The following is a 26,234-nucleotide window of genomic DNA, read 5'->3' as shown; positions in this document are numbered from 1 at the left end:
GACCAGGCATCCGGCTCTTTGTCCTCTGCACCTGCGTCGCTTCCTCTTGCAAATTACGGGGATGTTGGTCCTGTCGGGTGTTTGGAGAATGTCTTGCTTGTAGAAGAAAAGATCTTTGTCTAATCCGAGGTGAATGATCGCTGTCCTGATATCCAGAATCTCTTTTCTGCCGTAAGATACGGTTGCAGAAACATTATGTACAAAATAAGTTACAAATAATAACCTTGTCCTCCAAAACAAAGGTCATGTGGTTTGGTAAGAAGAATGCCCCTCTACCCACAGGTGTTATTACTACCTCTGAGGGTTTAGAGCTTGAGGTAGTCACCTCATACAAGTACTTCCTCTTTCACCCCAGCTGCCAAACGAACCCTGATTCAGATGACCATCCTTCCCATGCTAGATTACAGAGACATAATTTATAGATCAGCAGGTAAGGAGGGTGCTCTCGAGCGGCTAGATGTTCTTTACCATTTGGCCATCAGATTTGCCACCAATGCTCCTTATAGGACACATCACTGCACTCTTATACTCCTCTGTAAACTGGTCATCTCTGTATACCTGTCGCAAGACCCACTGGTTGATGCTTATTTATAAAAACCTCTTAGCCCTCACTCCCCCCCATCTGAGATATATACTGAAACCCTCATCCTCCACATACAACACCCATTCTGCCAGTCACATTCTGTTAAAGGTCCCCAAAGCACACACTTCCCTAGGTCGCTCCTCTTTTCAGTTTGCTGCAGCTAGCGACTAGAACGAGCTGCAACAAACACTCAAACTGGACAGTTTTATCTCAATCTCTTCATTCAAAGACTCAATCATGGACACTCTTACTGACAGTTGTGGCTGCCGTTGACTTTGCCCAATGTTTGTGCCATGTTTTGTGCTGCTACCATGTTGTGTTGCCACCATGTTGTTGTTATATTGTGTTGCTACCAAAGCTGTGTTGTCATGTGTTGCTGCCTTGTTATGTTGTTGTTTTAGGTCTCTCTTTATGTAGTGTTGTGTCTCTCTTGTTGTAATGTGTGTTTTGTCCTATATTTATATTGTAATTTATTAGGTGTTCCTAATGTTTTGTACACTCAGTGTAGGTTGTAAATGTTCAAATTTGTTTTATCAACAACACTGATGAATAATGAAATGCACTGTGTCTTTTCAAGTTGTTTGTATGTTTTGGTATGGTATAAAATAGCATTTTATTGACCATAGACTTCTCTTTCTCTTCATCCTTCATTTCTCCCATTTGATTTATTTACCTGTCCATTGTCATCCATTACATCATTACATACCTCATATTATCTCTCTGCTTTTCTCATCCTATTTCTCTCTACATTGCTATCAATCTGTGTCTTTTTATCAATCTCTCTTGTCCACACTCATCCACCACATCATCATCCCTCTTTCCGCACATCCTCTCCCCTCTAACCTCAGGCCCAACCAGTCCCAGACGAGCTGGTTGCCAAGCTGCTGGGTAACCAGGCAACCTTCAGCCCCGTGGTGACTGTGGAGCCACGGCGACGCAAGTTCCACCGGCCCATCGGCCTGTGCATCCCCCTGCCCCCCTCCTGGAGAGAGAGCCCCCGGGACTCTGGGGAGGGGGACACCACCAGCCTGCGCCTGCTGTGCAGTGTCATCGGTACGCCAACACTGTCTGTCACACTTTAGTAAGCCTGACTGAGGCCTTATGGTGGACTAATGGCACAGTGAAACTGTATTACTTAAGGAATAGTTGAATGGTGCCCCTTAACAGTGCCATATGGCACAGATGGTAGAGCATGGCGCTTGCAATGGCAGGGTTGTGGGTTTGATTCCCACGGGGAACCAGTATGAGAAAAGTATGAAAATGTGTAAACTCACTACTGTAAGTCGCTCTGGATAGGAGCATCTGCTAAATCACGTAAATGTACAATTTAGAGTAAACTATGAGTTAGACTGCATGAACACCTCATAGAAGGAAATTGATTGAACATAGTGATTCAATGTCTGTCATCTGTGGGATGGGATCCACATTTATGTAGAAGAAGAAGCAATGTCATTACTATACTGAGCAACTGTTAATTATCTTAATTACGATGGGTGTAAAAGTGATATGGTGAAGTAAAATCACCTCGCATGAATGAATCATATTTTATTTTTGTGTCAAATCTCCAGTTGGCAACCAATATTTTACGGGATTAATTGACACATAAACATTACAATGATTCACAGTGATAATTCATTCAGTGATACTTATTCCGGTGTTCTGTGCAGTGTGCACCTCATAAAAAATGAAAAGTAAATCAATACATAATAGTAGATAAGGTTATCCAAGCAATAGTAATAGCCCTAGAGCAGTAAAAAGGTTTAATAAAAAAATTCAGAAAAATAAATACAGAAAAATGAAACGGAAAGCGTTTATCCAGGTCTGACACAAAGAGAAGATGAAACAGGCCGATACACAATCTATATACATACAGTTGAAGTCAGAAGTTTACATACACCTTAGCGAAACACTTTTAAACTCAGTATTTCACAATTCTTGACATTTAATCCTCGTAAAAATTCCCTGCCTTAGGTCAGTTAGGATCACCACTTTATTTTAATAATGTGAAATGTCAGAATAATAGTGGAGAGTATGATTTATTTCAGCTTTTATTTCTTTCATCACATTCCCAGTGGGTCAGAAGTTTACAAACACTCAATTAGTATTTGGTAGCATTGCCTTTAAATTGTTTAACTTGGGTCAAACGTTTTGGGTAGCCTTCCACCAGCTTCTCACAATAAGTTGGGTGAATTTTGGAACATTCCTCCTGACAGAGCTGGTGTAACTGAGTCAGGTTTGTAGGCCTCCTTGCTCGCATAAACGTTTTCAGTTCTGCCCACAAATCTTCTATAGGATTGAGGTCAGGGCTTTGTGATGGCCACTCCAATACCTTGACTTTGTTGTCCTTAATCCATTTTGCCACAACTTTAGAAGTATGCTTGGGGTCATTGTCCATTTGGAGACCCATTTGCAACCAAGCTTTAACTTCCTGACTGATGTCTTGAGATGTTGCTTCAATATATCCACATAATTTTCCTCCCTCATGATGCCATCTATTTAGTGAAGTGCACCAGTCCCTCCTGCAGCAAAGCAATCCCACAACATGATGCTGGCACCCCCGTGCTTCACGGTTGGGATGGTGTTCTTCGGCTTGCATAATAACAATAGTCATTATGGCCAAACAGTTCTGTTTTGTTTCATCAGACCAGAGGACATTTCTCCAAAAAGTATGATCTTTGTCCCCATGTGCAGTTGTAAACCGTAGTCTGGCTTTTTTATGGCGGTTTTGGAGCAGTGGCTTCTTCCATGCTGAGAGGCCTTTCAGGTTATGTTGATATAGGACACGTTTTACTGTGGATATAATTACTGTTGTACCTGTTTACTCCAGCATCTTCACAAGGTCCTTAGCTGTTGTTCTGGGATTGATTTGCACCTTTCGCACCAAAGTACATTCATCTCTAGGATACAGAACGCGTCTCCTTCCTGAGCGGTATGAGGGCGGCGTGGTCCCATGGTGTTTATACTTCCGTACTATTGTTTGTACAGATGAACGTGGTACCTTCAGGCATTTTGACATTTCTCCCAAGGATGAACCAGACTTGTGGAGGTCTACACATTTTTTTCTAAGGTGTTGGCTGATTTCTTTTGATTTTCCCATGATGTCAAGCAAAGAGGCACTGAGTTTGAAGGTAGGCCTTGAAACACATCCACAGATACACCTCCAATTGACTCAAATGATGTCAGATGCTTCTAAAGCCATGACATACTTTTCTGGAATTTTCCAAGCTGTTTAAAAGCACAGTCAACTTAGTATAGTAAACTTCTGACACACTGGAATTGTGATACAATGAATTATAAGTGATATTCTGTCTGTAAACAATTGTTGGAAAAATTACATGTGTCATGCACAAAGTAGAAGTCCTACCTGACTTGCCAGAACTATAGTTTGTTTAACAAGAAATTTGTGGAGTGGTTGAAAACGAGTTTTAATGACTCCAACCTATGTGTATATGTAAACTTCTGACTTCAACTGTACGGGCACTTTGCTATATGTCTGGAAATAAATATTTGTATAATTTAATTATAGGTCACCTTTTCTTTTATTCCAGGCTTGATCTGAAAATTCAGTAAGCGAAAATGCACAAAGGACAAAAAAACATTTCAGTTTCTCCTCATCGCTCAGCCACATAATGCCAGGGTGTATCTGGTGGGCTTTCTGGAATAATGAAAAGTGTATAATCGTGGTACAAAAGGCAATAGAGGATAAAATGAATTTCATTCTCTGTCTCTTCAATGTCACAGTGGTTAACCTACATAGTCTTTCCTGGAAAAGGTCACATTTCAGTTGCCCAGGCTCTTTCTATGGAGTGATCCCATTGAAACCTTGCTGGCTATTTTGGCAAGCCTGCCATCTCACCTCCCAGGGTTCCTAGCCCATGTTCCAAGTATAGGCACAAACTTGTTATGCGGGGGAACCCAAGAGCAGACTCAGACGAGGAGACTGGGATGAAGTAACCAAGGTATTTATTGACAAACGGGGAGATGGAGTGCAGGTCAGGGGAAGCTTGGGCGGGTTGCTGGAAAACAGGTGCGGAGGCTGAGGCTGGAGCGAGAGGAGTTGAGACAGGGTAAGCAGGTCCGGAGGGGAATCCAAGGGAGTAGTAGAGTGGGGAATCCAGGACAGAGTAGTAGGATGACGAGACGTGGGACTGGAGACAGTGTCCAGAGTCAGAGCGGGCAGAACTGTATCAGAGAGGAAAACAGGAACAACAGGATGACCGGATCTGAATAGTAACAAATGGCTAGAAACATAGACTGACTGAGCAGAGATTACAATCTGGCAGTGTGGAAGTGGCAGGGCTGAGTATTTGTAGAGGTCTTGATTATGGAACAGGTTGCAGCTGGTGGGGATCTGCTCTGACTCCAGCACACCTGTCTCCACCCACACAATCACACACACAGAGAGAGAGGGAGAGGTAGAGAGTATTGGGGGAGTGGTGGCAGGTCAAGGAGACACAGGATGAGAGGTAGAGGGCGTTGCAGGAGCAGATGTGACACTTGTGAACAAACCTTAACAATGACGTACTGCTCTATTATGGATATGTTGGTTTTTGAGATACAGTACCTCTTAGATACAGTACCTCTTAGAACTCCACACTCCTGCTGAATGAGGTTTAGGATGTCAACTTGTGTGTCTAATTTACAGGATTGCATGTTTAATATACCTCTTTCTCAACCCAATCTCCAATTTAAACGTCAACCTATTGCGTAACTGCAGTAATAGAATCACGCCAGGGCTTGACGTATTAATTACACCAGGTTTTGTTGTATTTTAGCTGTCAGTTAAACTCCTCAAAAGTTAAACTAAAACTTAAGTTTAGGGATTAATTCCGAATGGTGAAGGTTAGCGTTAGGGATAGGGTTAAACTTAAGGTATGTCATTAATTCCGAATGGTTATGGTTAAGGTTTGGAAAAGGCTTAAAAAAAAGAAAGAGTTTCTAGCACTGTGATTAAACACGCAACCTTCGTAGCCGGAGTCTGCCATTTAAATGCCCATCCTCCATCCCCCATCCACCATCCCTGTCCACAATGCCCTAGCAAGCCGCAAGCCTACTAAAAGGTAATAGGCGCTCATGTTGCCCCTAGTGGAATGCGTTCACATTTTTTAGCGTTCACATTTCGCCAGCTCCAAACGTAATCTGGCACCTGCAGAATCGGCACCTCCTGGCGTATTCTATAAGAGAATGGGCTGCTTTTTCTCCTCCTTCCTATATCTTTGTGTAACTGATGTCTCTTCCTTCTCTCCAGGTGGCACAGCCCCAGCCCAGTGGGAGGACATCACTGGTACCACCAAGCTCATATATAGCAAAGACTGTGCCAACTTCACAACCAATGTGTCGGCACGGTAAGTATAGTGTAGCAACTCACTCACTAGCATTCATGTTAATTAGACAAATAAATCCACATCCTAAATCTCACAATCTAAACCTCAATCCAGCTCTTTTTGTTACTTGAGAGCAGTTATTAAGATATGCTTATCTCAAAGGATCCAACCATGAGTAACTTAAGGGTTGCCATAAGTCCTACACAATGGTGTCTCTTCTCAGGTTCTGGCTGGCTGACTGTCCTAGGACAGCCGAGGCTGTGTCTTTCTCCAACCTCCTGTATCGAGAGCTCTCAGCTGTGCCCTACATGGCCAAGTTTGTGGTGTTTGCCAAGATGAACGAGGTCCGTGAGGGCCGCCTGCGCTGCTACTGCATGACTGATGACAAGATGGACAAAACCCTGGAGCAACACGAGAACTTCAGTGAGGTGGCCCGCAGTCGTGACATCGAGGTCAGTACAGGGAGTCATAATGATGGTTATCATGATTATGTCATTGTTTATTAGCTTCAGCTATAGAGACACTGTAAAGTGAGTGGAGTAAGTGGATCAGTCTGTATAACCCTCTCAGGTGATGGAGGGAATGCCACTGCACCTGGAGTGTTCTGGGAACCTGGTTCCAGTGAGGAAGGCTACCCAGCAGCCTCGCTGTTTCAGCTTCCAGGCCTTCAAAGACAACAGACTCCCCGTCTCAGTCAAGGTGCTTAACCCTCTTCATCCCTTTCTCCATTACTCCCTCCCTCTCTGGGTCTTCATCCCTCTCTCCATTACTCCCTCCCTCTCTGGGTCTTCATCCCTCACTCTATTACTCCCTCCCTCTCTGGGACTTCATCCCTCTTTCCATTACTCCCTCCCTCTCTGGGTCTTCATCCCTCACTCTATTACTCCCTCCCTCTCTGGGTCTTCATCCCTCTCTCCATTACTCCCTCCCTCTCTGGGTCTTCATCCCTCACTCTATTACTCCCTCCCTCTCTGGGTCTTCATCCCTCTCTCCATTACTCCCTCCCTCTCTGGGTCTTCATCCCTCTCTCCATTACTCCCTCCCTCTCTGGGTCTTCATCCCTCACTCTATTACTCCCTCCCTCTCTGGGACTTCATCCCTCTCTCCATTACTCCCTCCCTCTCTGGGTCTTCATCCCTCACTCTATTACTCCCTACCTCTCTGGGTCTTCATCCCTCTCTCCATTACTCCCTCCCTCTCTGGGTCTCCCTCTCTCCATTACTCCCTCCCTCCCTCTCTGGGTCTCCCTCTCTCCATTACTCCCTCCCTCCCTCTCTGGGTCTCCCTCTCTCCATTACTCCCTCCCTCCCTCTCTGGGTCTCCCTCTCCCTCTGAAAATGTATCTTGTCTGTTTCTCTCGGTTCTCCTCTCCAAGGTGAGAGACAGTAGCAAGGATCATTCTGGATTCCTGTCCTTCCTACGCAAGTCTACCAAGTACGAAGACAGCCAACATGTGCTGTGCAACCTCAACATTACCATGCCCCCGTGTATCAAGGTAGGCCTCAACAAATAGTTCATGTTTTTGGGGTGCTTTGAAAAGCACTGTACTTTCATTTTAGAATACACACATGCATATTTCATGTTGTGAACATGTGAGATCTGAGACAAATCAGCTGTGCTGATTTATTCCAGAGGCTTTTGCTTGTATTTGATTGGTAGGCTGCTGGTAGTGAAGACCGGAGGCGAACTCTGACCCCATTAGCCCTGCGAGAGAGATACAGCGCCATGAATGAGCCTGCCATGGGTAAAGGTGCCTGCCATCCCATCCTATCCCATCCCTATGATACTCCATACAGACCGCCATTGTCTTCCGACAGGTGGCATCATTCCTACATGACGCTCGACCCTCAATCAGTGCAGACGAGTTAGTCAAGCTACCTGACATAAGACAATGACATACCCCACACCAACACGTTCACATTCCATGTGCCCCTTCATGCAGTAATAATCACAACGGTGCATTAACTTCTCATGTTAAAGTATCAGTTGTGGTCTGGTTTCTGCAGCATCAATGAGTGCCATGGAAAGGACAGAGTTGAAGATGGCTTTGATAGCTGAACAGTTGGGACTGAGCTGGGCTGGTGAGTGAGTGGAATGAGTGTCTGTGTCTCGTGCCTGTGTTGTATCAGTGTTTAATGGCTTGGGGCTGCTTTTCCCTTCCCCCCTGCCTCTGTCTCTCAATGGTCTGTACCTCCTCCACCTTTGTCTCTCCAGAGCTGGCGAGGGAGCTACAGTTCAGTGTAGATGACATTAATAAGATCCGTGTGGAGAATCCTAACTCCCTATTGGAGCAGAGTTCTGCCCTGCTCAACCTATGGGCCACCCGTGAGGGCAAGAGAGCCAAGAGTAAGTACCTGAGATCCCATATATAGGTCAGTGGATCCCTCCTGTGCATCCTCTTGTCCTAAATTCATCATCTCCATTCTCCACTCGTCTTGCACTGGCTCCTGGATTTGCACGTGAGACTTCTCCAGTCTATGCAGTATCTTATATTAACATTGTGCTAACTCTTTAGTTTTCTGGGACAGACCTGGGTCTGTCAGAGTACTGGTAAACAATTTCCTTATTCTCCTCATAATATCTTCCACTTCCTTGTCTGTTATTTAACTGTCCATTTCCCATTTTCCTGCCTCTCGTCTCTGTTTTCTCTCTCTCTATCCTTCTCTCCTCCCCCTTTCTCTGTCTCTCTTTGTCTCTTGTGGCTCCTATGTGCAGTGGATAGTTTGTATACAGCTCTGAAGAGTATTGACCGGATGGACATAGTGAACATGTTGGAGGGCCAGGGGCCACAGCCTGCAGGGAGGCAGGCCCGGGAGTCAAGCAGACGCAGACACAACGAGACTGACCACGTCTCCCCCAGCCTGAGCAATGGTAAGGCTTCTCCCCTCCCCATGCAGCCCTCTCCCACACCCAACCCCCATGTCCTACCAGTTCTTCTCTCTCCTCTTCCTCTCTGCTGCCACCATCACCTTCCTACCTCAATCCTCAGTCAAGGGCTGTTCTATGCTACTGCCGTAAACTTGAGATTTCTACATGTAACGCAGCAACCTGGACCAGGGCTCAAGACACTCTGACAACAACTGCCTCTGTGGTGGCACTCTAAAGCCTGACTCGGATACATTCTCTTGTTTCTGGTTGAATACAATGAATCAATGACCTATAGTGCCTTCAATCAGAATCACAACCTTGTCTAATAGTACCAGCTAGATTTTAGGACTTTAGGATCTCCCACTGAAATGGCCCTTGAAACATTTTTCTGTGGGGAGAAACTATTACTGGTATATGGATTTAAGAAATATGAACGGAGCCTGTCAATAATAGTATAGATTAAAATAGAGATACTTATTTGATTTTTTAAAATATATATATATATTACAACTTCAAGAAACATTTGTTTTAATTTGTGTTTGATAAGGTTATTAGCAATAGGAGAGTTGATGATTTAAAAATAAAGAGATAAAATGACTGAAATGCTTAGTGTTAGTTGGTGTGTATGGTGTGTTGGGTGAGTCTCAGATTCTGTTCATGCCAAATGTACATTTTGTTGGATCTTTATTCAGTGCATAAGTTATTACACTGCCTCACTACGGTGTCATGTCTGTGTATGTGACAGATTTATGTTATTACATCCTATAAAGTATGATATTGGTTATGAGGGGATCATGTTCATCTTCATCCAACATGATTTAAACCCCGATCTGCCTACATAGGCCATATGTGAGATAAAGTACAGGATATCTTCTGTCCGTAAAGAAAACTCATAAATCCAGTCTGTAGCTTTTATTTCAAGCGTACTGTAGTTGGCTTTCCTTCCAGTGGTCACTTCTCAAACGTTGACTCCTTTTCCTCATGGTTTATTATTTTACACAAGCATGATATACATCAGATTGACTCCAATTTCATCTCCGGACCAGTATGAGAAAAACAAATGCACTGGTCTGACCATCACTGGAGTTCTGTGGCCTCTCTTCTGGCTCTGCTCTGTGCCCCAGTGTCTTGTGTCATCACTGCAGGTGCCAGTGCCAGGTCCCTTCAGTGAAAACTGGAGCAATAACTGGTGATGTAACTCATGCATAGATATGACCATGATGGACAAAGGGACAAACAGGAGATGCTCAGTCAGATCACAGCTGCAGTGAATCTGATATCTGACACCTGTCCAGTCTGCCTCCCAAAGCTCTTTCCTTTGATGCTGTCTGTCTGGCTGTGTAACAAGGTGGTCACACTCTCACGGGACAATACCAACCTGACCTCCAGATATGGTATTGTGTGTTTATTACAACAATGATTTTCAAGAGGTCTATGATTTATATGAGTTCAGACTGATGACAAAGAAGAGATGTAGATAGATAACATGGTATGTGATATCAGGGGATGGTACAGAATGAGGATTCACTCTCTGGCTCACTGTCAGTCTGGAAGATGATTACTCCCTTGGTGACTATTACAAGAGTTCCCAATTAACCTTCACAATCATAGGAATTGAGATAGCAATAAATTCTGATGTGGGAACCTAAACCTGGAGACTGCAACATTATACTCACATTATACTCTTAACCCAGGCAGACTATCTATAGGAACCATGTATGTTTTAGACATTGTGTAAAACATGTATTTTTACGGTACCTTCCAGTCTACCTGTCCCTGTCTTTTCCTTTTTTCTGTCACATTGGGCTCTTAGTGATTTTGCCATTCAATTCCCTTTCTTAGCTCTAGTGTTTTGAGTGGTTTGAGTCTGAGACACATCATTTGTGATTCAATAAAAGCGATGTGATCAGTTTAGTAATACCAGAGAGGTTTGGGAGGCTCCTGTAAGGGTAACACATGACTTTCTCTCTGCATGGCTGAGTAGTATGAGTCTCTTCAGACAGGGGGTTGTTCCGTTCGGTGTACTGTTTGTTCCTCTGGGATCCCCCTACTTGTTCCCTTTGACTATCTGTCCCCTCTCTCTTTGTGTTTCTCCGGACATGTCATCTGCAGCCCAGCCGCCCTACTCTTCCTCCTTCTCACTCCTCCTCTCCGACCTCTGAACTCATGCCCTCCGACCTCATGTTGACCTCTGGCCCTCACCTTTATTTTGACGACCAGTTGTGCATAATTTTTTATAACTCTTTATTTTTGTACTCTTGAAAATTCCACTTTTTTAACCGTCTGCTCTGTGACCAATCCCCCTCACACACTGTGTGCTCAGCACCCCCGGAAGGGGGAGGTGTCCCTCGCTCTGTCACACTGTCCATCTCTCCCTCTTTCTTCCTTGTCTCCTGTCTCTGTCTGTCTGTCTTTTTCTCTGGGCCTGTCTTTTTCTGTCTTCCTCTATCTGTCCTCTTCCCTCCTATGTTCCCTATCTGTGTTTTCCTCCCTGCCCTGCCCTGCCCTGCCCTGCATGAGGCCCACTCTCGTCTCCCACCTCCGATATGCTTGCATGGAAGCATTGTAATGAGTTTGCAGTTGCAGTGGCCTGTGGGAGACTTAGTCTGGGAGCTGTGCATGCCTCTGCGCCTTGTAGCTGCTTTACTAACAGACTGATATTGCATGGTATGCATGCTGGGCACGGGTGGCACCTTAATTGGGGAGAATGGGCATGTGGTAATGGTTGGAGCAGAATTAATGAAATGGTAACAAATACATCAAGCATATGGTTTCCAGGTGTTTGATGCCATTCCATTTGCTCCGTTCCGGCCATTATTATGAGCCATCCTCCCCTCAGCAGCCTCCTGTGATGCTGGGGAATGACCCGACTGTTTAGTCTGCCTGTTTAGATCCTCTATAATATTGTATTCCTTGTGGGTGGTAAAACAAAAAGGACCTGAACCCTTTTTTAACTGTGTATTGTGACTGCTCTGTTCATGTATGAGTGTTGTGAAGTGTTGTTGGTCTGTTTTCTGTGTGTATGTGTGGGATTGTCATTTGTCTTTGAGTCACTCCAGAATTAGGGGATGTAGTATTTATGCCCCTTCTCTGTCACACACCTCATATTTGCGGGGAGTGTGTTCATGTGACCCTTCCATTGAATCTCTCTGTTCTTTGCACATTGGTGTGTTTCTGTTTGTGTGTGTGTGTGTGTGTGTGTACGTGTCTGTGTTTTTACGTGTTTTGTCCAGTGTGTTGTCTTTGTGTATTTCAGTGTGTGCCTTTTTCCAGTCTGTGTGTGACTGTATGTGTTTCACTCTGTATGTGAGCTTCAGCCAGTTTTCTATGTTTACAAAGTGTTGTCTTTTCACCAGGAGGGTCAGGCCACCATGTTCATTCCTTCTCACTAACACACTCTAATAATCCCCGATCCCCTCCTCCCTCTCTCTGTCACCGTCCAACTGACCATGGGAGTGACACCACCCCCAGACACAAACATAGAGAGAGAGAGAAGGACTGGCAACCAGACTGGATGGCAACGAGACTGGATGGCAGGATCACACACTAACACACAGATTTTAGACTGTCTTTTAGATTGTAAGAGACACAAACAGACAATCTAAAACCATGTACAGTAGAAACATATTGATCACCAGGAGACACTATTGTCAGCTACCGTAAGTGTTCAGATTATTCAAGTGCACATTGTTATGATATGAGGGGAAGGTTAGTGTTAGGGCATAGACTAACACACTACCAGGATATCCTTCCAAACTCCATCCCCAGGTGGCAGCACCAACTGGGTCAAAGTCTGTTCTGCCAGGAAGCTTTGATATTTCCTCAGGTGCCAGCGATCAAGATAATTGTCAGGGCTTTGTTTGTTTCTTTATGTTAGTTAACCTCTTTAGTTGGACATGCCTTTTATAGTTTGGTTTTTGTACATATTTATTTTGTCACCATGAACATATAAATAATGTGCTTGGACTGGCTGACCAAGAGGTCATGACAGAGCTGGCCCTGGACTAGCTATAGATTGTAACACCAGGTGATGTCATTTAACCCCAAGAAATTGATATCCATTATACTGGAAGTTACAGGTTTGCCCATAAAAAATATCACCGGAGATTTTTTAACTAACCTGGTATTAGCGATGATATCGTCATTCTCAATTTGTGGAAGCAGTCTCATAAAATATCAATGTCCAGCTGCAGGGAGTCGTTTGAATTTAGAAAATGCTCCGTTATTAAAATAAATGTTTTGCTCCATGAAGTAATCCACTTATCTCATTGATTGAGATAAGTGGGTGTCCACCCCAAAGTGCTGCATGTCATGATGACAGACACCTGTCTCGATCAATGAGAGAAGACTTGAAATAGATAAGATGGCAGCGTACACATTGTTGGATTACTTCATGGAGCAAAACTTTTACTTCTTATAATTACGGATCGTTGTCTAAATTCAAACAGACTCCTTGCAACTGGACACAGACAATTTAGGAGACTCCTGTTTCAACAAATCCAGAACGAAGATAGTATCGCCAATACCAGGCTAGTTGAAACATTTCTGACAACGTTTTGTATAGGCAAACCTGTAACTCCCAGTATAACGGATAACATCATTTTTTTATTAAATCACATTATCTGTTGTTACAATCTGTAGCTAGTCCTGGACTGAAGGTAAGGTGGCTGTCTCCCTGGGCATATGTACATACAACCGTCCGCATACACTGATTTCTCACATACATGCACATCTTAAATAAGGTTACAGGCCAGTTAACTAAGACTAAGACCCCTAAACTTAGCAAGTGCAACAATATTAGCAGGCTAGTTATTGGTTCCGTAACAACATACACAACCTCAAAAGATGGTATTACAAACATACAGTATACTGTGATATTTATATGACATGAATCATCCTCACCCCACTGGCTATAGAGTAAAGTATATAGGAAAGTTTATCAGCTGGAAGTCTGAAAGGTTGTGGAAATGTTAAGAGAATTCTATAGTACAGGGTTTATGTGTATCTTATTGAAGGACGCTTGGTATGTGAATAACTGATATAAAGAAATGTGTTGAACTTGTGACCCACATGTAAACAGCCTCCCCGGTCGTATGGCCTTCTGAGTGGGAGATCTTCAGAGAGGTTCTGCTGTCTTGTAACTCAGAGAGATGAGAGGTCCAGGAGGCCAGCTGGTGTCCCTCATACCTACTGCACATTCAACATAACTCACCGGCAACAATGAATCATGTTGCAAATCTCTCTCACGCATGCACACACACAAACACACAGACAGTGTTCTTACGCTTGCACACACACACTGCTGCCTCCTCCACTCCCTCCTCAAAGCTCTTGTCTTCTCCACCTCATGCTAAATCTAGTATCTTCTCTCGGTTGATGCCAGTATGTAATCAATTCCATTTCTACCACTGGTCAGTCAGAATTAAATGGTGCAATTTGTCTTTATATACATATCTATTCATCACTGGGATTATTTGTCTGATTCAAAATATCTTTATGTTCCTCATGGTCATCTCAGTTGCAGAGAAGTACAGTAGCTACTGTTGCACAATAGTATTTTACTATGGCCATACTTAGTTAGTTGCACTGAATGGACAACTTTTCCTCAACTGCAGTACCGCTGTATCTGTCAAAGCCTGATGGTTGTTAATCAAAAAGTTTCTTTGGTCTTCCTGACCTTGATTTTGACTTTTCATTTACTTTACTTTACTTACAGTGGGGCAAAAAAGTATTTAGTCAGCCACCAATTGTGCAAGTTCTCCCACTTAAAAAGATGAGAGGACTGTAATTTTCATCATAGGTACACTTCAACTATGACAGACAAAATGAGAAAAAAAAATCCAGAAAAATCACATTGTAGGATTTTTTATGAATTTATTTGCAAATTATAGTGGAAAATAAGTATTTGGTCAATAACAAAAGTTTATCTCAATACTTTGTTATATACCCTTTGTTGGCAATGACAGGGGTCAAACGTTTTCTGTAAGTCTTCACAAGGTTTTCACACACTGTTGCTGGTATTTTGGCCCATTCCTCCATGCAGAACTCCTCTAGAGCAGTGATGTTTTGGGGCTGTTGCTGGGCAACATGGACTTTCAACTCCCTCCAAAGATTTTCTATGGGGTTGAGATCTGGAGACTGGCTAGGCCACTCCAGGACCTTGAAATGCTTCTTACGAAGCCACTCCTTCGTTGCCCGGGCGGAGTGTTTGGTATCATTGTCATGCTGAAAGACCCAGCCACATTTCATCTTCAATGCCCTTGCTGATGGAAGGAGGTTTTCACTCAAAATTTCATGATACATGGCCCCATTCATTCTTTCCTTTACACGGATCAGTCAAACTGGTCCCTTTGCAGAAAAACAGCCCCAAAGCATGATGTTTCCACCCCCATGCTTCACAGTAGGTATGGTGTTCTTTGGATGCAACTCACCATTCTTTGTCCTCCAAACACGACGAGTTGAGTTTTTACCAAAAAGTTATATTTTGGTTTCATCTGACCATATGACATTCTCCCAATCTTCTTCTGGATCATCCAAATGCTCTCTAGCAAACTTCAGACGGGCCTGAACATGTACTGGCTTAAGCAGGGGGACACGTCTGGCACTGCAGGATTTGAGTCCCTGGCGGCGTAGTGTGTTACTGATGGTAGGCTTTGTTACTTTGGTCCCAGGTCTCTGCAGGTCATTCACTAGGTCCCCCCGTGTGGTTCTGGGATTTTTGCTCACCGTTCTTGTGATCATTTCACCCCATGGGGTGAGATCTTGTGTGGAGCTCCAGATCGAGGGAGATTATCAGTGGTCTTGTATGTCTTCCATTTCCTAATAATTGCTCCCACAGTTGATTTCTTCAAACCAAGCTGCTTACCTATTGCAGATTCAGTCTTCCCAGCCTGGTGCAGGTCTACAATTTTGTTTCTGCTGTCTTTTTACAGCTCTTTGGTCTTGGCCATAGTGGAGTTTGGAGTGTGACTGTTTGAGGTTGTGGACAGGTGTCTTTTATACTGATAACAAGTTCAAACAGGTGCCATTAATACAGGTAACAAGTGGAGGACAGAGAAGCCTCTTAAAGAAGAAGTTACAGGTCTGTGAGAGCCAGAAATCTTGTTTGTTTGTAGGTGACCAAATACTTATTTTCCACCATAATTTGAAAATAAATTCATTAAAAATCCTACAATGTGATTTTCTGGATTTTTTTTTCTCATTTTGTCTGTCATAGTTGAAGTGTACCTACCTAATTACAGGCCTCTCTCATCTTTTTAAGTGGGAGAACTTGCACAATTGGTGGCTGACTAAATACTTTTTTGCCCCACTGTATCTCTCTCAGGTCATTTCTCATACAGTAGATATTTAGTTCACTCCCACTGAAATGTGAGCTAGCGTGAGAGTTGGAAGAGAGCAGACAGAAAGCAGCTTTGGCGCCGTTCTCTTGTTCAGAGGCTGTCCACGAAAGAGAACGTACCATGCTTACTGCACCACACCACTGCATGTTCAAAACTTAAAGCACTCTTAATGATACCAGACAAGAAATGTCTATTCTCAACTAGAGGTGTTGTTGGAGTGACTTGAGTCAAAGGTTCATCAGTCATCATGCATAGCAAATTCTCAACGTTAGATTCCCTGTTGATATAAAATGGGGTTTGGGTTAGCTATGCTTGCTGTGAGCTATAATAAATTAAACTGTATATAAACATGTATGTGTGGTGTGAGTGCATCTTTGTGTGTGTATGTGTGTAGTGTGTACCTGTATGTGGTTGTATTTTTTTGTTTTCTAAGGTTTGTACTGTAATATCTGTTGTGGTGGGTGGATAGGTGAGAGTGTGTGTTTGTTGAAGAACAAGATTGCTTGCAAGCATGCTGTTCAGCCTGACTAGAATATTTAACTTGCCTGGTTTGTGTGGGTGCGTGTGTGGGACAGTTAGTGTGTGTATGTCTGGGTAAGCCTTTGTGTGTATGGACGTGTGTATGGCATGTGTACGTGTTTTTCAGTGTGTGTCCCAGGCGGACAGGTGTGTGTCCCAGCCCCAGGTTGGTTCGGGGCAGAGGCAGTAACTCCTGTCCCTCTACCTGCAGGTGGCAGACAGCGGAGCAGCACCAGTCACCAGCGGGCCTCTCTCTCTTGGTCTGTCTCTCTGCCTGGCTCTGGCCATGGCTCTGGCTCTGGTTCTGGCTGTGTGTCTGCTGCTGCCTCCACTGCTGCTCTCACTGTCAGTGCTGGCTGATCTGGCTTGTTAACCCCCCCCAGAAGCCCCCCTTGCTCCCTTGCCCCCATCTCCTTGCACCTCTTCTTGAGATCCCACTGTCTGGCCCCTTCCTCTCCCCTCTCCCTCCTTGCCCCCTGGGCTCCCCCTCTGCCACCTCCCCCGGCTTCCCTGCTCCTGGGCAGGGGCACATCCCCCCCCGCCCTGGGGTCCCTCCCGGTGTTGGTGGGGCGAGGTGGGGGGCGAGGTGAGGTAAGGCGGGGGGCCCGTGTCAGTGTGCCTCTCTCTGTGTCGCTCCAGGTTACGGGCTGATGCAGGAGGAGCTGCTCTCCCCTCCCTCCATGCAGTACAGCCTGCCCTCCCCGCTGGGCAACGAGCCCTACTGGCAGGAAGTCTCCAGTCTGGAGTGTGCTCCAATGGCCACCACTGAGGAGGACACGCTCATGGAGATGTCCGATGTGCAGGTGTGGCCCTCTGGCAACAGCCCCTCCCTAGTGGCCGTGGAGGACTCCTCGCTGGAGTGCAGCAATGCCGACGACTCGGAGGGGCTGCTGGGGCTGCCGTATGGGAGCCTGGTCCGGCCGGGCAGTGGGGCCAGCGGTGGGGGGCTGAGTGGATCTATGGAGCTGGTGGAGGACAATTCAGAGATGGGGGCTGTTGACTCATTCAGCACCGCCACACATGCCACCCCTGCCTCGTTCAGCACCGCCACCCCTGCCACCCCTGCCTCGTTCAGCACCGCCACACCTGCCACCCCTGCCACCCCTGCCACCCCTGCCTCGTTCAGCACCGCCACCCCTGCCACACCTTCTTTGTTCGGAGGCACCATCGCCGCCGCGGTCAACAACATTAATGGGCTGGACAAAGGTCAAGTGTCAAATGTCGTGAGGTCGGAGGCAGCAGCGGTCGGAGGCAACATGACGGGTGGAGATGGAGCTGGAGGAGGAGAAGGAGGAGGGACAGGCTCAGAGGAAGGGCTTTCTCTTGTTGCAGGACAACAGCAGCGGGTGTACGCCCGGCTGAGCGAGTCGCCCGGTCTGAGCCGCGTGGCAGATCGTAACGGAGACAGGTGAGTGTGTCCTCAGACCTCAGTCAGTCAGTCTGCAGCTCAGCTGGACACCGCACTGGCCAGACAGGGGGTGGTCCAGAGTCCAGACACTCACCTCTGAGACAACTCACTGAGCCTCAGGACAGGTCAATGTTGCTGTGTTTCCTAACCTAATAATACAATATTTAGTTCTGGTAAAAGAGTTCTATGAAGGAATAATGGCGTCAGCTTATGTTTGACACATTTGATACACATTGGCCTTTTTCTCCTTCTTTGACTCTGTCTCTTCTCCTCTCACTTCTCCTTTCTCTCCTCTCACTTGTCCTCTCTCTCCACCTCTCTTCATCTCTCTCCTCCTATTCTCACTCATCCTCTGCCTCCTTAGGTCCAGTGGTGGCAGTGGTGGTAGTGGAGGCAGAGGTGGTGGAGGCTCTTTCCTGTCCTACCTGCAGGAGCAGTCGGGTCCAGGCTGGCAACCTGTCACAGACCACACTCAGGCCTGGGTGGGCTCGCAGACAGCCAAACCCAGGCAGGCCATGGACTCGATGATGTCATCAGTACGCGCCGCCATGGACATGGACCCCAGCCAGTCCCGCGTGTCCCAAGAGGCCTTGCTTCAGCCAGTGCGTGACATGGGGCACACGGAGATCCTGCGTGGGCACTTCAGAGGCACCCAGCCATTTGAGAAGGGCCTGGGGTTCCCTCACAGGGTGCCAGAGCTGCGGAACTGGGACGAAGTACGCCTGAGGGGGCAGGTGAGTAGGAAACCCATGCTATTATCTTAGCTATCACATCTTATACGACACTTAAATGAAGTACAATAACTCTGGCCCAAGTATGCATTTTGACATATCCTTGAGATGGTTAGTAAACATTGATTAAAGGCAGCTATAATACATTAGGTATGGACAGGACTGTAAATGATCCAACTCATCATGTAAAAACTGTTTTAATGCTGTAGGAGTTGTCTGATCAGAGTCCAAACCCAGTGGCAGTAGGCTATGACTGAATTCCATTATTTATGGTACTGTAATCCCACACACATATCAACACACACACAAGGCCCAAGAAGGGCAGGAACAACCTGTCAAGCCAAATATAGCAGCCCCTGTCACTGGATCCCCAATCCCACCCCATCACACGTGTCATCTACTGTGGTATACTGGCACTGCATCAGACCAATCAGAGCACCCTGAAGGACATGTCAACTTTACCACGCTGTGAGAGGGCAAAGAGGGACTTTTGCTGTTTGAGTCGCTGGGTTATATTGTGACTGCCAGTGTGTTGGTACAGTTACCACAGATAACATTGTTTCCCATGGAGAACCAGTGGCAGGAAATGGTCTTGCTGCAGACTATCTGCATCTTACTGTACTGTGTAAGTGAAATTGATCCCAAACCATTACAGAATAATAACGTATGTATGTGTGGTGGAATATATACCTACATGCCATGAGAAGTAATAATGTAAATTGTGTGTACCAGAGGGAGAATAGTTTGAGTTCCTGAGGGAGGCCTGAAGGTCGGGGTGCAAGTGTTTCAGTGTTCTTCCCTCTCAGCCACTCAGCCTCTCAGACTTACAGAGCAGAGCAGAGCACCTCTCTAGAACAGCCAGAGGTATTTAAAGACTACGGATCATATGGCTGGGAGAGAGAGAGAGCAGAGGGGTGAAGGGTGAGAGGGTTTGGTTTTGAAAGCACAGACGAGGGGAGAGAGAGAGGGTGAACGAAAGAGAGGGAGAGGAAATAGGAGCCTTCCAAGGTTGCAGCCGCCTGGATTTGATGGCATGGGTCAGCCATTCCTACTGACCAGCTGACAGACAGAGAGCAAGAGAGAAGGAGCCAGAGAAAGAGGGAACAGGGTCCGGTGGAGTAGAGCTGAAGAAGGGACACAAACAGAGGGAGAAATAGAAGGAGACGACGCCAGCCCTGTTGAAAGAAGCGAAGGCCCCGAGGGTGCAGCTGTTGCTCCAGACTGACAGAGAGAAGTGTCGGTGGAGAGTCGACGAGAGCCTGCACAGGCCTGTGTTTGTTTGTGTGTTGTGGGTGTGTAGTGTGCTCCACTGGATCGCTTGGTTGGACACACTCTGCCCAGAGGTAGAAGCTTGGAGGGGGAGTGATGTGGGCCATGGTAACTGAGCTGCTCTTCAGCTTTGTGCTGCTGGCCTTCCTGGTGATAAGCTGTCAGAATGTGATCCATATAGCCAGCGGCTCCCTGCGCTCTGTGCTCTCCTACGTGCACGCTGCGCTGGACCGCGAGCTGGGTGAGGCTGAAGGTGTGGCCGACGAGGAGGAGAACGTCACCACCCGTGTGGTCCGCCGCAGGGTCATCCTTAAGGTATCCCACAGAGAGAGGAGGGGAGGGGTGGGGAAGGAAAGGATGAGAGAATTGACTAGCAATGGAAAAACATCAAAAGAAAGCGTGGTGGAAACAAATTGTGTGTGTGTGTGTGTGTGTGTGTGTGTGTGTGTGTGTGTGAAGCTCAGAGGTAATTGTAAAGCTCAGAGGTGATTTAAGGTTTGGCTGCGACAGAGGGAAATGTTGGTTAGGAGCGAGTGGAGAGACATACCTCTGTTTGTTTACCACATTAACTTCTGACAATGCAATTTCTCCCCTGTAATGGGTTCAGTGAGCAAAGATTGTGTTAATAAAACAGTCATTCATTTATATTGTAGAATTTAATTATACAGGATACATAATAGAAGCAGTTTGCACAACTTTTGTTTTGCAGTATTTTCAAGGAACATCTCTCTGGATTGTATTGTTCATATTTGGCCAGGTGAGATGGGATAGTAACAGAGGGAGGTAAGAAGAAAACTAGGGATGTTCAAACAAACCATAGGCCTACAGTTGAGACCCACTTATACAGGCCTTATACGTGCTGTTGTGGCTGTCAATGGTTCAACTTGTGTGTTCCAACTGTGAGTGTTTAAACCTATGAGCTGTCACATTCGTTGTCGTAAGACTCGATAGACAGCTGCCTCTGATTGGGAACCATACCGGGCCAACATAGAAATACAAAAACTAGAGTACCCAACATAGTCACACCCTGACCTATCCAAATTAGAGAATAAAATACTCTCTAAGGTCAGGGTGTGACATGAGCTCAGCTCAGTCTCTAAACTCACTGTAATAAGGACTAGGGCTGTGACATTACCAGCATCGCAATATTTTTTCCATGGCAAAAATTATAGCACAAAGCAGACCAAACTCTTTGGTCCATTAATAACCTGCTGTATATAAAAAAATGGTGTGCTAAAGCTTGAAAAATAACTAAATGTGACTCTGGATGACATAATGATGTTGGTTTCCAACATTAGGGCTGTTTTCCTAAAGAAGTTACATCTACTTCATGCTTTGTTTCCTTGTCACAATACTAACGAGTATCGCGATACTGGCATCATCCTGGCCCTAATAAGGACTGTAGTCCTCTACCACCTCATTACCACATTCTCCTCCTCCTCAACACCTCTAATAACTCTATTCATTCCTGCCTCTATGGATTGTGGGGGATAGGGCAGCTTTTCCCATAACCATATGGGAAAAGCTGTCTAGCTCTGTGTTCACTAGTTAAGCCGTGGAACCTTTTAAGACTATAAATAGCTGTGCTGGCGCCTCCCATGTTATTAGGGAGTAATAGCTGCATTATCATGAACCTCATCCACTGTGATTGTATTAGTGCTAACACCACAGCAGTGCCGTTAGTGATCCCCTGATCTTTACCAGATATCTCTCTGTTGTTTCTCTCTCTGTCTCGGGGGGTTGGGGTTGGTGACAATGGCTAAATGATGAGACTCTCTCTCTGGGGGGCTATTTTAAAGTGCTCTAGATTCCAGGAAACTTTTCGTTCTATTCGACTCTTGGTTTTCTCTCTGAGTCAGACTCCTTACTGTGTAAGTGTGTGCTGTTGATTCATTTGCCATGAATCTATGAGCAGGTGTGTGATGTAGTACAATATACCATGTGTACTACAGTATGACAGTATTGTTTCGTGAAGTTCAGTACATGCTGTCTGTCCCGTAGGGTGACGAGGCCAAGGATCTCCCAGGGGAACAAGTGAGCGAGGAGCAGTTCACAGACGAGCACGGAAACATTGTCACCAAGAAGGTCAGATATCTATCCCAGCATGCATCTCTCCACTCAACAGCCCTGCGCTGTGGCTTATCTACCAGTTCCCCCCTGTTACTATTCATGTTCAACTCACTACACTCATCCTCATAGAAATGATTATCACATTGATAATCAAGGACCATCACATTCATCATCATGCCTTGACTTATTCCCATGTCATGATTCTGTAATCACTGGCATGGGAAAATGACGTGTCACAGTCATGTGTAGTTACTGTATGAAAGGTTGTGGTTCACAGCTATAAGGAGGATGATACATACAACCAGGACAATGTTTTGTAATGAACATTAAGGCCCTTTACTGTGAGTGAGAGGTACAGAGAACTCGATATAGTGAGTTTACGTGTAGGTTCAACCTCATTCAATCTTTCCTTCCTTCCCTGCATTTCTCTCATTCTCTCTCTCTCTTTACCTGTCTTTCCCACCACCCTCTATCATCCTGCTCTCTATCCCTCCCCTGGTGTGTGTGTGTGTGTGTGTCCGTGAGTGTGTGGCGTAGATTGTGAGGAAAGTGGTGCGCAGGGGGAAGGGCTCAGGTGATGAGGGGTGTCAGGAGCGTTCAGTGGGCGTGGATGGCTCTCTGCAGGATGAGCTGGAGGCTGAAGCGGAGCAGTTCATGAACTACGCCGTCCTGAGCAGCAAGGTGGGCCACTGACCTGCATCAGCCAGGCAACACTCACCTGGGCTACTGTATGAGGGGCTGAGACTCTAAACAAACACAGTCATCTGACATAGGAAGAGCATTGGTTCACAAAGTGGACTCAAACTAAAGGGACCCATGTATACTGCCTTGAATGTATATAGGGACTCAATGTAGCAATCAACCACTACAGAAGATGACTAGGGTGTAGCTGGGAACTAGGAACTCTTTACTGTGCTGGGATATATAGATTCCTCTGCTAGTCCAAACTAGACCATAGTGGGCTAAACCTGCATGGCCTGTGGTATGTGAATGAGGAATGTGTGTTTGTAATTTAGATCAACCTGTGTTATCATTCCCCAACCCCTTTAGCGACAAACAAGCGGAAGAAAAAAAGATTGCTTGCTGTAGTGTACTATCCTCTTGGCTTCCCCTTGCTGTATTGTACTATCCTCTTGACTTCCCCTTGCTGTATTGTACTATCCTCTTGGCTTCCCCTTGCTGTATTGTACTATCCTCTTGGCTTCCCCTTGCTGTATTGTACTATCCTCTTGGCTTCCCCTTGCTGTATTGTACTGTATTGTACTATCCTATCCTCTGTAGTGTACTTCCTCTTGGCTTCCCCTTGCTGCTTCCCTTGCTGTAATGTACTATCCTCTTAGCTTCCGCTGTATCCTCTTGGCTTCCCCTTGCTGTAGTGTACTATCCTCATGGCTTCCCCTTGCTGTAGCGTACTATCCTCTTGGCTTCCCCTTGCTGTAGTGTACTAGCCTCTTGGATTCTCCTTGCTTTAGTGTACTATCCATCCACCTTGCAAGCCTCACTCATCTGTGCTTAATTTCCCCATCATGTCCTGACCTGCATGTAGGACCAACCAAATAATCCACAACTTTATCTTGCTCTGATAGCTTGCACTGTCTCTCTGCATTGGCTGAAACAACAAACGAATACTTCCAGGTTTCCTAACAGCAGTCATGGATATCTGCTTTGTGTCTCCAGTCAGTACATAGATAAATGTCTCTTTCTCTCCAGTTGATATGAATGGCTGGGTGTTGGTTGGTTTCTATTGCTGTGCTAATGTAATGAGGTCCATTCTTTCCCCTTCAGTAACCCACATTGACTGACTGTCTATCTGTCTTCTCTACCTCCATCCATTCAAAGACTCTGGTCCATTAACTGACTGTGTGCTGTATCACTGTATCACTCCAACCTGCAGTACTCTCTATTCCATGTCAATGTTTCTGATGCTTCTCTCTTTTCCTGTCTTTCCCAACCCCCACCCCAACTCTCTTGGCTTGGCTGTCTTTCCATCATTGAATTCTCAACATTCCTCTCCTTTTGTTGTCTTCAACTCATCTCTCTCTTTGCTCCTTACCTCAATTTTCACTTTTAACCTCTTCTCCTCTCCATCATCTCTTCATACACCTCTTCACCACCTCCTGTTTCCCTTCTCACACACTGTCCCACTATTCCCTCTCTCTCCCTATGTCCTGATTCCCTCCTCTATCTCTCCCTATGTCCTGATTCCCTCCTCGATCTCTCCCTATGTCCTGATTCCCTCCTCTCTCTCCCTATGTCCTGATTCCCTCCTCTATCTCTCCTTATGTCCTGATTCCCTCCTATCTCCTGATTCCCTCTCGCTCCTCTCCATCTTTTTGTTCTCCCACTAAATCCCCCTAACTTTAACTTCCACCTTTCCATCCTACTTTCATCCTCTTTTCCATCTGTCTCTGTCCCTCCTCTTCCCATCTTCCTCTCCTCTGCCTCTCCACCCCTTCTCTCGCCCTCTCCTATCCTTCTCTCCTCCGCCCCTGTCTCTCCCCCCCGATGTAGCCGGATATTGTGGATGTGAAGAAGGGTGCTCAGATAGTGAAATGTGCCAGTCTGCGGAGAGTAAAGCAGTGAGGCATGCAGACAGAGTGGCAGAGTGACACGTCCCCGCAGGTACGGGACCGACTGACCCAATGAGACACCTCTCACCTGGGATAGGGCTCCTCCAGTTAATCCTGCCTCTCTGTCTGGATTAAATAGACCTAAATAGACCTGATAATGGTGTTACAGTAATTCAGTATTAATTTTAGTACTGCAGTGGAGAGTGACATTTGATGTGGATTAGCTTTGAACTAATACGGTATCATTTGCATTCGATGCCACTACTGTGCATTATTATATTACAGTATGACTGTGGTGTGGTATCCATTTAGTAGATTCACATTTAATGTTGACTATAGATCTGTGCTGGCAACGGAGGTACAAGTCCCAACTCAGCCTTTCCCGCCTATGGCCTTGAACTTTCTCCCTTTGTCTCTTAATTGCCCATCTCCCCCTGTCTACAGCACTTCCAAATATTCTATCAGAAAGTAACATAGAACTTTATAAGATATTATATTAGTGTGTAGAGTTTTGTTGTAGATGAGTATTGGTGTGTCATATACAGTTGGATCATGGATGTACAGCATATTTGTTGTCCTAATGTCTTCGGAGAGACTAAACTACAGCTGAATTTATGCTTAGTGTGTGTAGACTGTGTTAGAGTGGGTATTCAGCAGGGTGTGAAGGTCAGTTCAATGTGTGTCAGTGTGTGGGGGTGTAGTACTAATAGAGTACATGTCTGACTGGATTTAATAAGAAAAATACAGTAGGCCTAGCTACATGCAGTATTTTTCTCCCTGTGTTTATGTTAGCGCTGACTGTTGTGCCTATTACAGATGGCATGGCATGTAGTTTTAGAATGGCAAAGGGTGCTGGGGATCCAGAATGTTTTCAAAGGTCAAAGTTGACAGGCTAGTTGTTCTTTCAAATGAAAACAATCTGGAGCACCTGTGTTTATGGGTGTGTGAATATGTGTGTAAAAGCTTGACTTGCTTTGTGCATGCGTGTGTGTCACCCAGACAAGAAACATGTCCCATGAATTTGTACTCTGAGGAATGCAGTAGCTTTCCTCCGATTGCTGACATTTCCGACCAGAGACAGCACACTATTAAATGTCACAGCCTGAATTTAAAATGGATTAAATTGAGATTTTTTTATCACTGGTCTACACACAATACCCCATAATGTCAATGTGGAATTATGTTTTTCAAATGTTTTATTGTAATCAATTAAAAATGAAAAGCTGAAATGTCAATAAGTATTCAACCCCTTTGTTATGCCAAGTCTAAATCAGTTCAGAAGTAAAAATGTGCTTAACAAGTCACAAAATTAGTTTCATGGACTCCCTGTGTGCAATAATAGTGTTTAACATCTCTGTACCCCACACACAATTATCTGTAAGGTCTCTCAGTCGAGCAGTGAAACAGATTCAACCAAAGACCAGGGAGGTTTTCCAAGTAGGGCACCGATTGGTAGATGGGTAAAAAATAAATAATTAGACATTGAAAACCCCTTTGAGCATGAGTCATTTTAATTACACTTTGAATGGTGTATCAATACACCCAGTCACAA

The 26,234-nt window shown here is 45.3% G+C and overlaps 1 protein-coding gene across 17 annotated transcripts in view; it reads left to right on the top strand.

Moving 5' to 3' along the window:
• Positions 1-26,234, top strand: part of ank1a (ankyrin 1, erythrocytic a) — a 158,556-nt gene that overhangs the window by 127,067 nt on the left and 5,255 nt on the right. For 7 of the 17 annotated variants that reach the window (XM_042331544.1, XM_042331547.1, XM_042331543.1 and 4 more), the window contains 14 exons: positions 1,432-1,636; positions 5,832-5,928; positions 6,131-6,359; positions 6,478-6,606; positions 7,283-7,402; positions 7,567-7,657; positions 7,914-7,988; positions 8,122-8,253; positions 8,623-8,778; positions 17,274-18,042; positions 18,407-18,776; positions 22,044-22,127; positions 22,650-22,793; positions 24,624-24,734. In XM_042331544.1, coding sequence (XP_042187478.1) covers positions 1,432-1,636; positions 5,832-5,928; positions 6,131-6,359; positions 6,478-6,606; positions 7,283-7,402; positions 7,567-7,657; positions 7,914-7,988; positions 8,122-8,253; positions 8,623-8,778; positions 17,274-18,042; positions 18,407-18,776; positions 22,044-22,127; positions 22,650-22,793; positions 24,624-24,695 — 2,673 coding nt within the window. In that variant the 3' untranslated portion in view covers positions 24,696-24,734. Of the gene's footprint in view, positions 1-1,431; positions 1,637-5,831; positions 5,929-6,130; positions 6,360-6,477; positions 6,607-7,282; positions 7,403-7,566; positions 7,658-7,913; positions 7,989-8,121; positions 8,254-8,622; positions 8,779-17,273; positions 18,043-18,406; positions 18,777-19,701; positions 20,358-22,043; positions 22,128-22,649; positions 22,794-24,623; positions 24,735-26,234 lie in introns of those variants that run through there. The other 10 variants (XM_042331554.1, XM_042331540.1, XM_042331549.1 and 7 more) reach the window with 9 other exon arrangements.

The sequence above is a fragment of the Oncorhynchus tshawytscha genome, linkage group LG12 (genome assembly GCF_018296145.1).
Source record: "Oncorhynchus tshawytscha isolate Ot180627B linkage group LG12, Otsh_v2.0, whole genome shotgun sequence".
Lineage (NCBI taxonomy): Eukaryota > Metazoa > Chordata > Actinopteri > Salmoniformes > Salmonidae > Oncorhynchus > Oncorhynchus tshawytscha.
The sequence above is the reverse complement of the archived record's forward strand: the minus strand, read 5'-3'. Positions and strand labels throughout refer to the sequence as shown.